Below are 12,179 nucleotides of genomic sequence, written 5' to 3' on the forward strand. Positions count from 1 at the left end.
ATAAGACTAAACTAAGCTGTTCAGACTACAATGCTTGCACATGGGAGCAGATTCTTTGTGTAGAGATCTGGCACAGCAGAAACGCTACTCCTGAGGTTAAATTAAAGAAATCAAAGGTACGCTTCACACCAAGCAGTTCAACGAGCCTTCACTCATTTCAATCACAGGAGTGCACTGAAACCAGACGGTGATTTTAAGCATAATGACCCAAAGCCACGTACGTCCTGCTGCCAACCGCGACGCAAGGTATCGATCCCGGCACAAAAGTCTGAGCAACAAAACCTTATCTGGGTGGGAAATATGTTTATTCCTGCTGGCAATACGTGGGTTTGCTATAACACACACCTCATGCGTTATTAGCGCTTGGTTAGCTGTATATAAAAATCAATGGCTCAGCTAAACCAGGAGCTCCGTAAATAAACCAGTTTGTAGACTAAAAATACACCTAATGGTAACAGTGGGACACGTGGGACAAAGGGCTTGCTAGATGTAACTTTCATTTGCCTTGTAAAGGAAATAAAAGAGCACAAATATTTAAGGAATGGTGTGTTGAATGCAAGACAAGCATGTAACCCCCTCCATACCTGTGCCGATGCCCTGCTTCAGGGTAACGCCCACTGCGATTAGGAGCCAGCTTACTGTTGGCATTCAAGCTAGTTACTTTACAAATTCTTCCCTCCTAAAAATACAGAGTTGTAAATCTTCATCAGGGAAATGCCTCAGAAACATTAAAACCACACTACGTTAAAGGTTACGAAGCTCCCACTCCCGTTTCAGCCACCCAGCGAAACCCAGGACCCAGCACTGCAGTCGCCTTACGCAGCAAAGCTCTACCACCACCGCCTCCCTGCAGCATCCGCAAGGATTCTTCCCTAAAGCTCTCTGCCCCATCTGCGCCGACGGCAGAATTTGACTCTCGCAATCGTTAAGCCCGTTACAGGTATTATGCATTTAAAAATCCAATGTAAAAACCTTGATGAGATGGGTCCCATTCCCATGGCACGTGCTTTATGTTGTCTCTAAAGCAGGGGATGACAGGTAACATATTAACCTGGAACGTCCCCAAAACGGAGAATATCGGACACGGGCAGGCAGATATTTCATTACGGCACTGTGCAGGCAGCTTAGGGCTGCAGATGTGAAGCAGGATTCCATCCAACCCTGTAATGACAGACCTTATCTGTGCCGAGCTGCAGGGCTGCATCGTCTAAAGGCACTTGGAAGTGACAATTCAGGGCTTGATGCCCACAGGCTGTAAGGAGGAAAAAATTGCCTTATTGCAGGACAATAAAGGATGGCTTGCTAGACCTCTGCCAAATTTAAAACTAAACTTCCAAGGAGCTTGCATCCCTAGGCTTTCCAGTTCAGAGCAGGAGTCCTTACTGCTTTTCTTGTGGGGTAAAAAAGGGACCAAAGAGGAAGAGGCAGATGCCTCAACCCAGTGCACGCTCAGAGTTTACCTACATAAACGTGCAGGCTCCTCGGAAAACAGCGCAAGGGCAGCGTCACAGCTGGGATGTCCCACAGACTACACAGACAAAAGCAAACAGGTAAGAAAATAATAGAATTTCTGTCTCTCAGAAGCAAATCCTATTCCTAAAGGGATCAGAAACCCAGCCAAGTCTTCACCCCCAAAGCATCCCAGCAGAAAGTGGTATTTACTATAAGCTTTAGCTAATGAAACTGTGATACACCAGTAAAGCATAGTTTAATCACGTCATAAATTTCAGATGTGCATTTGTATTGGCTTGCCAATCCTCAGGCTGCCTCAGCATCAGGGCGAAGACCTCAATTTAGGGGCTAACTTCTAACTTTACAGAATAAAACTGTACTGATTGGTTTTTTTTAAAAAAAAGTAGTACAGCCACAAGCAGTGCAGGAATGGAGAGCTGGAAGGGCTGGATGAGCAACATTAGCTTTTACAAAGCCAAACTCTCAGTACTATTAAAAAAATCAACTTTAGAACCAGCACCGAGTGCACGGTGAGATTGCACTGTTCAAGCTGTGCTGAAGGCACCAGCGTCCTGATTTCTCACCAAAGCAGCTTTTCAGATTTATAAGCGGCTCCTGCTCATTTCTGAATGCAAGGCAGAGATGAGCCCCAGAGAGAAGGGACACATCCTGCACCCCGTCCTTCCCCACCGCCCTGTGCCCTGGCATGACCCTCGCCTGTGGGGCGAGTGGAGTAGGTGCAACGGGAGGACCAGGAGGATGCAGTAAACCACCGGTTATCTGTACACCGGGGAACATCAGAGAATAAACGAGGATTTCACGCTGTGAACCCCCTGCAGCAGGAGCGATGTGGGGTGCCATGGAAGTGGGGGAGACTACGAAACAGCCTGAAGCACCCGGACACAGGAATCACCGGTGCTCCCCCGGCACTGCCAGGGCGAGCCATAGATGTGACACGGTTTTTCTTCATCCTCCATCAGTATCTGGAGAGCTGAAAGCAAACTTACCAACTTTTAAGCATTAGAAACCAAATAATGACAGAATGGTACATCCACCGAGTCTGACAGGCACCTCAGGCCTCCCGTCCGATCTCCTGCCCTGAGCAGGAGCAGCCGGGTCAGGTTGCTCAGGACCTTGTCCAAGCACAGCTTCAATACAGTCAAGTTTCCTCCACCTCTCCAGACCCCAGTTCCAGTATTTGGCTCCCACTCCCAATTAAAACACATTTCCTTACATCCCTATAGGATTTTCCACGCTCTGGTACCAGCCCATGGCCTCATCCCATGGTGAGCAGAGCCAGGCTCCATCCCCTCCACACCCTCCCATCACAGAGCTGTGGGCAGCAATAAGGTCTCCCCTCCTGAGCACACCCGCATCCCTCCAGCTTTGTCCTGGGGAGCCCCAAACTGAACCCAGAGCCCAGAGGGGCCTCCCCAGTGCTGAGCAGAGGGGATGGTCCCTGCCCTCGACACGCTGGCTGCACTTCTGCCAACGCAGCCAAAGAGACAGCTGACCTCTGATCACTCCTGGTCATCTTGTTGGCCACCCGGACCCCCGCCAGGGGCTCTTCTGTAAAGCCGCCTTCTAGCCAGCTACCCCAGGGCAGGACTTGTATTCTGCTGAACATCACGAGGTTCCCGTCATCCCGCTTCTCCAGCCTGCCGCGGTCCCTCGGAAACCCAGATCTGCCCTCTGATGTAGCAGCATCTCTGCTCCATTTGGTACCAGCCGCACACTGGCTGCGAGCACACTCACCCATTAATAAAGACGTTGTAAAGCAAACACTGGGACTAATGTGGTGTAATCTTATCACGTCTACAAAAAAATAAAATCAAATTACATGTTCAAACAGTACACACTAACAAATATCAAGCCACACAGTACTCCTAATCAATCCTTGATGGGATATGGCTACCGGGAGCATCAACACAACCCCAGCTTCCAAAGGGGATCCTACATGTTGTTGGAAGCAACGAAAGCACCAGACAATTCAGCAGCATGAGCCGACAGCATGCTGTGCATGCTCAATACGAATTATACAGGATTAAGACGATTGCTGCCTTCTGTACTGCTGCAAAATGACTTCAGGTTTGAGTACTCGCTTCCCTCCTGCTTATTAAAATTACATCCCAGGAGCGATTCGAAGCTGGGGAGCCTGCAGCCATCTCTCACCAGCACAGACCATGGAGAGACTCGACTGACAAGGAAAGGAAAAACTGCTTGGATAAAATAAACCCACGTATTAGTTTCACCTGACCACGCACTATAAACCTGTCGTAGTTTTTGCTTCACAAGCTCTGCTGGGGAACACCCCAGCGGTAACAATAAATGGCGAATAAACAGCATCCAGCATCAGTCACAGTAACGCACACATGTGGAAACAGCAAAGCTTGAAGGTCTCGGTCTTTTAAGCCAAAAGGATGAGGTTTCTGAAGTGCACAGCCCCACCACTTGCACCTAGATGCCTCCAAAAAGGACTTCAAACTAAAAGCTGAAACTTAACTTTATGAACTCTTACCAAGCTGCAGGCACAGGTGACACTGCCACCCGCTCACATCATGTCCATATTTTTAAGACAAAAAGGTGCTTATTTAATCATGTCATCCCCACTCACGCACAGTCCGTCTGGAGATACGGGGCATATCTCTGTCCTACTAACATGACCGCATCTCAGCCACCCATGTCCATTCTGGAGCCAAATACACCCAAACTCACCCCGTCTTCGGGACCGGGACCGGTGTGTTTTTCACCCGTTTCCAAGAAGAGCCATCACTCCTGACATTTGCAGAAGACCTGAAAAAAAAAGTTGGTGGAACCACCCCTGTGCATTTCACAGGAAAAAAGAAACTTCAAAAATCATGAAGATTCACAGAACTACCGAATTAGTTGCCATGGATATTTTCTGCTGTGACAAACACTTTAATTCCGTGTTCGGATGAGTGACAGGCACAAAGCACCAAGTCAGCTGGGAAATGCCCAACACCGCACTTCTGAAAACACGGCTGAGCTTACAGCCCTTCGTCACCGAACGCCGCAGGGAGCATCCCTGAAGAAACGAAGCAAGTAACGTGAACACACGTCCCGACAGCAGGGCGTCAAGTGTCTTCCCAAAGGAGCTTTGCTGCCCATCCAGGGTTACTTCTGCAAGGCCCTGTGACCCCATCTGACAGCTACACCATGGAAAGAAGCAGTTTGCTGTTCTTTAAAAGACCACGCAGCTGCGGTGTTTAGTATCCGTACCAATCAACAAGCCGAAAGTAAGAAAATCTTAGGCATATAGCAGTAATGTGCAAGCAGTAGGCGCAAAGGACAGCATTTTCCTGCTCTGTTTCTTATAAAGTGCTTAGCAGAAACCTGCTCTAGCTATTAACAACAGATTAAGGATCACTGCGTTGTGTTAAAGAAGGAAAAGAGAAAGGCACAGACTCCCGCTTCACCATATTTATCTTCACATGCATTGCAGAAGCTGCCTTAAACTGCTGCGTGTGCCCAGACAGTGCTCTTCATCTAGAAAGATTTGGAGAATTAAGACTATTTTTAGGGAATGAAGGACCTCCCCCTTGAGTCACTGTAGGGACGTGCATCTATCCAGTCGTGATTTCAAAGCAGAAATATCCTTGAAGGGTTAGACAAAAGATTTTAAAAAAAAAAAAAAAAACAGGGAGGTTGATAGAAATACAGTTTGGCCCAAATTAGCGCGAAAGGAAGGGCTGCTGGATGCAGGGAAAACACAACTCGTTTCTAACACACGCACGAGCCAGTCAATACCGCTTATGCTGCAAAAATTTCATTGCTGCCCACATTAAGCTCTGTGAACTGCACGACATCACTTGCTAGCAGCAACAAACCCAGCAGTTCAGCAATGTCACGCAGTTATGAGCAACATCACCCGGTGACAGCGGGAGGTCGGGATGACTGAGAGCAACAAGCCACATTTCAACCCAGTACTGCCACTGGCTTGCAAAGGTGAAGGGAATCCTGTCAGCGCCTGGAACAGGACCAAGGAGGAGACTCAGGACCAAGGAGGAGGGTTTTCTACTTTTATCCCAGGGCTGCCACTGCCAATCGAATCATGCCGCTGGCCCCCAGTACCACGCTTTCCATTTGCATTGTTAATTCTGGAGTTGATTGGTACCCAGCCCGAAGGCTCGTCGCACACATGCCGGTGTGAGTCAGCACTCACTGACCCAACAGCAACAAGCACATCCAGCTTCATTATCCTCCAGCTTTAACTCCGCCTGCCCAGCCTGCAGTTGTCAGACAGAGAAATATTAAGTAATTAATTATTAAACAAGCTTTTTGATTGAAACCAAACAAAGGCTGATATAAAATGTACAAAGATCCCTGTCAAAGTGCCACAGGAACAATTAAAATAATTGAACGGCATAATGAAGACCTGAAGGGAAATTTAACACCCTCAGCTAGCTGGGGTTTTGAAGCACTATCCCGTTGAGGGTGTTACGGCACGGCGAGCTGCTCATCCTCCAGATAGCAGGCTGGGCCAACTCACATTTCAGGGTGACGACCTGAGTTGTTGGCCATCGGCATCAGATCTGAAGAGACCTACAAGAAGCAAAGGGCTCCGATATCACTGCACGCTTGAATTACCTAAAACTACCCGAATAAGTTACCTAGCCACAATGCAATTTATATGTAAGCACAAAAAACAGAAAAGAAGCTCGTCTGACTTGCTGCAACATAAAAATGAACCTCCAGATAATGAAAGTCCAAGTCATTCAGCAGCGAGTGTAAATACTGCACGGTGCACTGATTGAAAGCTCCTCTTGGGGAGGAAATCAGGTAGGTTAAAAGGGATACGGCACAGAAAAACACAGCAGGTTTCTCGCATGACTTCTGACAGGGAAGATCAACTCCTTCACCACTGACTCATTGTGGGTACAGAGGATGACAGACCACGCAGCACAAATTTAAACCTGTAATTGGAGCAAAAGAAGTCAGAAATGAATACATATTACCCTGGAAACCAAGAGGTACAGGCGCTACAGCCAAAAGGCAGGTGATGCTGGTCACCTCCGCACACCCGGACCAGAAAAGACAGCCATATCACTCCTCGAGCGTGCCCAGCAGCACGCACCAACAGCAGATGAACCTCAACCATTTCTGAGAGGCGAGCAAAGCCAGCGCCGTCACGAAGCAGCAGCCAGCTCACACAACCTGCAAAAGGCAGAGCTGAGCAGCAGCAACCAGCAGCGTGTGGGAGAAACGCAGGACCGGAGCAGCGACCTTCCCCTGCCCTTGCAGAGGACAATGGAGGACGGCTACAGCAAAGGCCTGACTACACCTACGTGTTCTCTGGCAACAAAAGCCCAACAATTGAGACCAGAAATGAGTAACAGACATCTTACTCTCCCGTAAGCATCCGAGCAGCTGAGCTCCATACCTGCAAACAGTTCCAGGAGCTACAACTGCAGCGTGAGCGAGGCTACCCAAGAGTTCGCCATGCAATCAGCCTCGAGACAGCAACACGGGCTGCAGCCGTACCGCACAAAGCCAGAATGCATCACCCCTCAAAACCTAGTTCTGCACAAGACAAACTAGTTACTCCTGCTACAATTTCATCAAATGACACATTTGGGCCAGTACACAGGATTTATGGGTGGAAATAAAGTATCGAGATAGTCCATAGCTCTTGTTGGCGGTTTGTAACCAGGAAACAGAAGCAGGTACAATACTGCAACCCAAGGGACAGTATAAAAATCCCGATACAGTGCTAACAATCAGGCGCTGATGAAAACACCCGTAAGGACTAAGGTCTCAGACTTGTGCTCTCCTGCACTGTCGCTGTTTGGAGTCAAGTCAGCCCCACATCCCCAGCGCAGCACTAAACTGGGAGAGGAGCAAACGAGCATCATCGCTCGTCTCGCACCACGGCGGCACTCGAGTGCTGCTCTGAGCCACGCACGCACCGTGTCTCCAGTTACACGGCACAGAAGAGGAGCTTCCTCAAAAACGGGCAAACGATGAACAATGATCAACGGCAAAGCACCATATGGATAAAGTGAGTTTCGTGTGAAAACAAGATGACTAGGAAGATGAATTATTAAAACGCTGTTTAAAAACAAGTAGCTCAAAGTCACCATGCAGCTATGGGGCTGTCCTTGAAACCTGCATGCTCCAACACCCCCAGGAGGACAAACAGTCAAGGGCATTCAGCTACTTTATGTCTGCAGAGGGACAAGCTGTTATTAAAAAAAAAAAAAAAAAAAAATCATTCTGGGAGAGTATATCTCTCTCTCTCTCTCTTCATTTTATTATGTACAAGCTAAATATAAGGGAAGATTTTTCCCCCGCGGGTGGTGCAGCACAGGAAGAGGGGCCGGGGAGGCTGTGCAGTCTCATACCTCGGAGACATTCAAACCTCAGCAGCTCCAAGTCCTCAGCGACCTCACTGGGTGGCCGGACTCTGAGCAGGCATCGGACCAGAGCTCCCAGAGGTCTCTTCTGGAAGCCCTCGATTCCTCAATTCGACTCTAGGGTCAGCAGCGGTTCTCAAGCTCCTGCCTGAACTCACCGCCTTGGGTTTCAGCTGGAGTCTGAAGAAGCAGGAAAAAAAAAAACCCTCTGGGTTGTATTCAAGACCTTACAACGCTAAGCAAGAGTTAAGTGCTGGATAAACAACGCTAGTGAAGAATGCTGCTCTGGGAAACAGCTTTTCCAGGGAACCAGCTGCCCACGGCCTCCACCTCTGCAGGATAATGGCAGCTAAACCACCCCGGGGCACCCATGGCTCCTCCGAGAGCAGGCCCCACACGGGGAGCTAAGGCTGCTCGCTGGTGAGGAGCCTTTCACTTCACAACGACCAAATCGCACACAGCGTGAAGTGGTTTTTCCTTCTCCGTTTGCTGCCGCAAGCACAGAAAGCTCTGCTGAAGGCTCTTCAGACACCAACCCACCAACCACAGGCTACGGACCAAACCCACAGAGGAGACAACATGAAAGTTGAGCTCTCTGGGATATGGGAAAGCTGCTTGCAGAAGACAACACTCAGCTGGAGCATCGATCACAAGAGCCAATGCCAATCTTTGATGAATTAATACTTACCTAAAGATCCTCTCTAATCTCCTTGAAAACACTTATCTGTTCAAGGTGATTAGATTCCCCTGTACAGACACACTAATTATAGATAATGATAAATCTATAAGCGGCAGCATGCCAGAGCAGTTTAGAAAGAGAGTTGTGATCATTAGCAAGTCAAGTAGACTAGTTGTGCCATGCTTAAACTGCCTTCCGGCACAGACCTCACCTTCGTGCTCCAGATTTCCAAATCAGCCAGAAAACTTAAGTCAGGAAAAAAAAAAAAAACCACAACCTAAGAGGGACAATCAAGGGCAGTTAAGATGGCCCAACTATCTTGCTGTGCGACTCCTGGAAGTTCCTAAATCCACACACCTCACTCCAGAGGATGGTACCACTGAGGAAATCTTCAGGAATTACTCAGCTGTTACCATTTCCCGCAGGTTCAGAGTAGGGAACATGAAGCAAAAGCGCACGTCCTGCAGGGAAGCTTCGCTGGCAACAACACCTGATGTCTTCATAGATTTCACAAAGATGCAAGAGGCTTTAAATACCCCATTTGGAAAGAACAGTCTCATCAGAATCTTTAATTCAGCAAACTGTCCTTGTGAAGGCAATGGGGTGGAACACCAGCGTTGCACCTGGCTGCGGGAGAAGTCCCGCCCCCAGCACAGCTCCTGCCGCAGGGTGCTGCGCCCACCCACACCCTATCACCACGGGAGCTCCCAAGAGGCTGCACGAGATTTTAAGAGCTCAACTCTACAAACAAACAACAAAAAAAAAAAAAACCACCCAACCCTACCAGGAATCAGCACCCGGCAACGTGACAGGCTGTTTTTTAAAGTAAGCTAAACAGTGAGCAGCAAGAAATTCAAATAAAACAAAAAACATCAATCCGGAGCTAAATCAACACACACAAGGAGGCCACTTGGGCATCATGGGGCAGTTTCTCCAATTAAGATGACTTCTAGTGCACAAGCAAAATGAAGTTTCTATCAAACTAGTCCTGAATCGCCAACAGCCAAATCATCCAGGTTGTGTACCACCTTCCAAACCCACATTACAAAGGCGTCAAAAGGCAGGGAGACGAGGAGCACGCAGCGACCCAGCACCCAGGGCATGATTGAACCCTGCAAAGCCTTCAGCAGCTGCAGCAGAAAAAGAAAATCCTGGGATGGGCACAAAGACCCAGCAGAAAGTAAGAGACATGGCTCACAATAGCAAGAGACCTTTCTAGAAGTTATTTCCTAAATTCCCTACCAAAAAAAACCAAGTCAAAGCAGCAGCAGGCCACACGTTGCCCAGGAGCCTGCTCACGTATGAAAACGCACAGCCTGATACCTGCAGCTTCCTGCTCCTGCCAGTTAGCTAGAAGTCGTATTAAAATAAAAACACGAGTTTAGCCCAGATTGTCTGAGGGATACTCTGCAATTAGCAGTTCGAGCCGACACTCCGTGGGCTAGCACGGCCACTATTTAAAAGCGTTGGTTTTGAAGAGTATCATGGAGGCTTTTTTCCATTTAAGAAAAAAAACTTCACCACGTGTTCTGTACTATATTTTTGTACTCCTGACTCAACCAAATTAACTCAGCTCTCATCGAGCCCTTCGATGAAAAGAAGGCGCAGAAACCTTCACCATCCCTTTTCCCAAGGAGCTGCGGCGGGTCTGCGCTGGATGAAAGCTCCACGAAGCAACGCAGTTTCAACTCCTTCACATGCTGCTCAGAATAATTTCCTTGGGTGTTTCTGTTTGTTGCTTCAGCCTAAAACAGATCAAACTGTCTTAAAATAAACCCAGTTGTTCCAACCTAAAATAATTGTTGAAGAAAATCACTTGTTTGCTCATGACAGACTTGGCACCAATACAGAAAAAAAAAAATATTCTGACGTGGTTACAAGTGGAGCATTAAACTTCAACAACCTTTTCAAGCCGGAGAGCTCTGCTAGTCCAGATCTGGACTAGAGTTCAAGAGCATAAGCATACCAGAAAGGATTACAAGTAAATTACCTCTCAGTAATTCAGCTAATTTACTTGTGGGGGTGCTTGTTACAGAGCATTTTTGTTTGACTTGAGTTTGGGATGAAGTTTGTGTCAGGAGGAAAAACAGCTTTTGCAGAGAAGTCCTCGCTCACAGGGTTTGGTACGTTAAGGATGTATGCTTTTCTAAAGCTCTAACTATCTTTAATATCCAGGATTGTTTTCACATTCTGAAATAGAGCCAACACATACTCCACAATACTGAAGGGGACAGCTCACTTGTCTTCCAAGTAACAAGAACAAACGTTATCCTAAAGGATAAAACCACCAAAATCCTACAACGCCCATACGTTTATATTTTTACCACTCAACTGACACAAGAAACACCAAAGAACCTACTAAGACAACATCACGTCCAACATCCTCCTCACCAAACCTACGTCCCGCCTGTACCAAAACCCTCGCATTGGACAGCGAAGCGAGCCAGGCGAGGCTTTTGAGTCACCACTCAGGGCTATAACTTCCTTCCTTCCTCCAACAAGGCAGCTCCTGCCCGAGCGCAGCATCCCGGGCCATCCTTTCCCCTCGGACACAGCCGCCGCAGCGCTCGCAATTCCACGCACGGCGATCGGAAATATTTTCAGTCTCTGGTTTCCTGCCCGATAAGGGAAAAAAGCAGCAGGAACAGGTTATAAAAGCAAATCAATTTTAGGCGAGAAGGGGTCGGAGTGGGGTTGTTTTTTGGTCAGAAAGCTTCTGATTTTGGCTCTAAGGGCAGCGGAGCTGCTGCAGCTGCTGCGGGAGGAGGCGGAGGGACGGGGGATGAAGGGGGCGGCTGAGCCCCGCACCCAGCCCCGCCGAACCGGCACCGGGAGATCAAACCCCGAGTTTTGCTCTAAAGGATGAAAATGTTAACAAACAGAAACCCACCCAAACTCACTAAAACGAAGAGATTTCCGTCCTGCCCGCGGAGCGCTCCCCGCAACCGGGGGCACCTGCCGGGCCTGCCCGGGGTGGGGGGGGGGGCCGACCCCGCTGGCGGCACCCGGGCAGCCGGCACCGGGCAGCCGGAGAACACCGCGCCCCGCAGCCCGGGCCGGGCCGGGCTGAGCGGCCACCGGTACCGGCCCGTTCCCCCCCCTCCTCCCCGGTCTCCGATACCTGTAGTAGCTGAGGAGCCCGTTGCTGAGCACGAACCAGCGGCGCTGGTAGCCCTTCAGGTAGTTGGTCCACTTGAAGAGCCAGCCCTTGTAGGTGTCGGAGCCCGGGGCGGCGGGCGGCCCCCCCGCCGGTCCCCCGCCGCCCCGGCCCCCCGGCTCCGCGCTCATGGCCGGCAGCTCCTGGCAGGCCAAACAGGGGACGGCGCTGAGGAGAGAGACCAGCCCGCGGGTGCTGGTGCTGCTGTTACCGCCGCCGCACAACGCGGCCGCCTTCCCCATAGACCCCGCGGCGCGGCCCGGCCCGACGGCTCCGCTCCCGCCGCCCCGCTCCGCTCCGCCGGGCACCGGCCGGGGGCGGCGCCGCGCCCACGTGACGCGGAGGGGAGGGGAGGGGGGGAGAGAGGGGCACGTGAGGCGGCGGCGCGGCGCGGGCGCCCCCTGGCGGCGGGGCGGGAACAGCCTCCCGCGCCCCCTGCCCTCCCCCGCCATTTTGACCCCCGCCGCCATTTCGCGGCCCCGCTCATACCGGGGCGGGGGAGGGGGGGTGTTATCGT

At 50.1% G+C, this 12,179-nt stretch overlaps 1 protein-coding gene across 4 annotated transcripts in view; it reads right to left on the reverse strand.

Annotated features, from left to right (window-relative positions):
- Positions 1-11,982, reverse strand: part of OSBP2 (oxysterol binding protein 2) — a 121,912-nt gene extending 109,930 nt beyond the window's left edge. For 2 of the 4 annotated variants that reach the window (XM_054844396.1, XM_054844395.1), the window contains exons 1-2: positions 11,627-11,982; positions 4,168-4,245 (exon numbers count right to left, since the gene is read on the reverse strand). In XM_054844396.1, the coding sequence (XP_054700371.1) occupies positions 4,168-4,245; positions 11,627-11,904 (356 nt within the window). In that variant the 5' untranslated portion in view covers positions 11,905-11,982. The remainder of the gene's footprint in view (positions 1-4,167; positions 4,246-11,626) is intronic. The other 2 variants (XM_054844399.1, XM_054844398.1) reach the window with 1 other exon arrangement.
- Positions 11,983-12,179: the final 197 nt, after the last annotated feature.

This window comes from Grus americana, chromosome 16 (genome assembly GCF_028858705.1).
Source record: "Grus americana isolate bGruAme1 chromosome 16, bGruAme1.mat, whole genome shotgun sequence".
Taxonomy (NCBI): Eukaryota; Metazoa; Chordata; class Aves; order Gruiformes; family Gruidae; genus Grus; species Grus americana.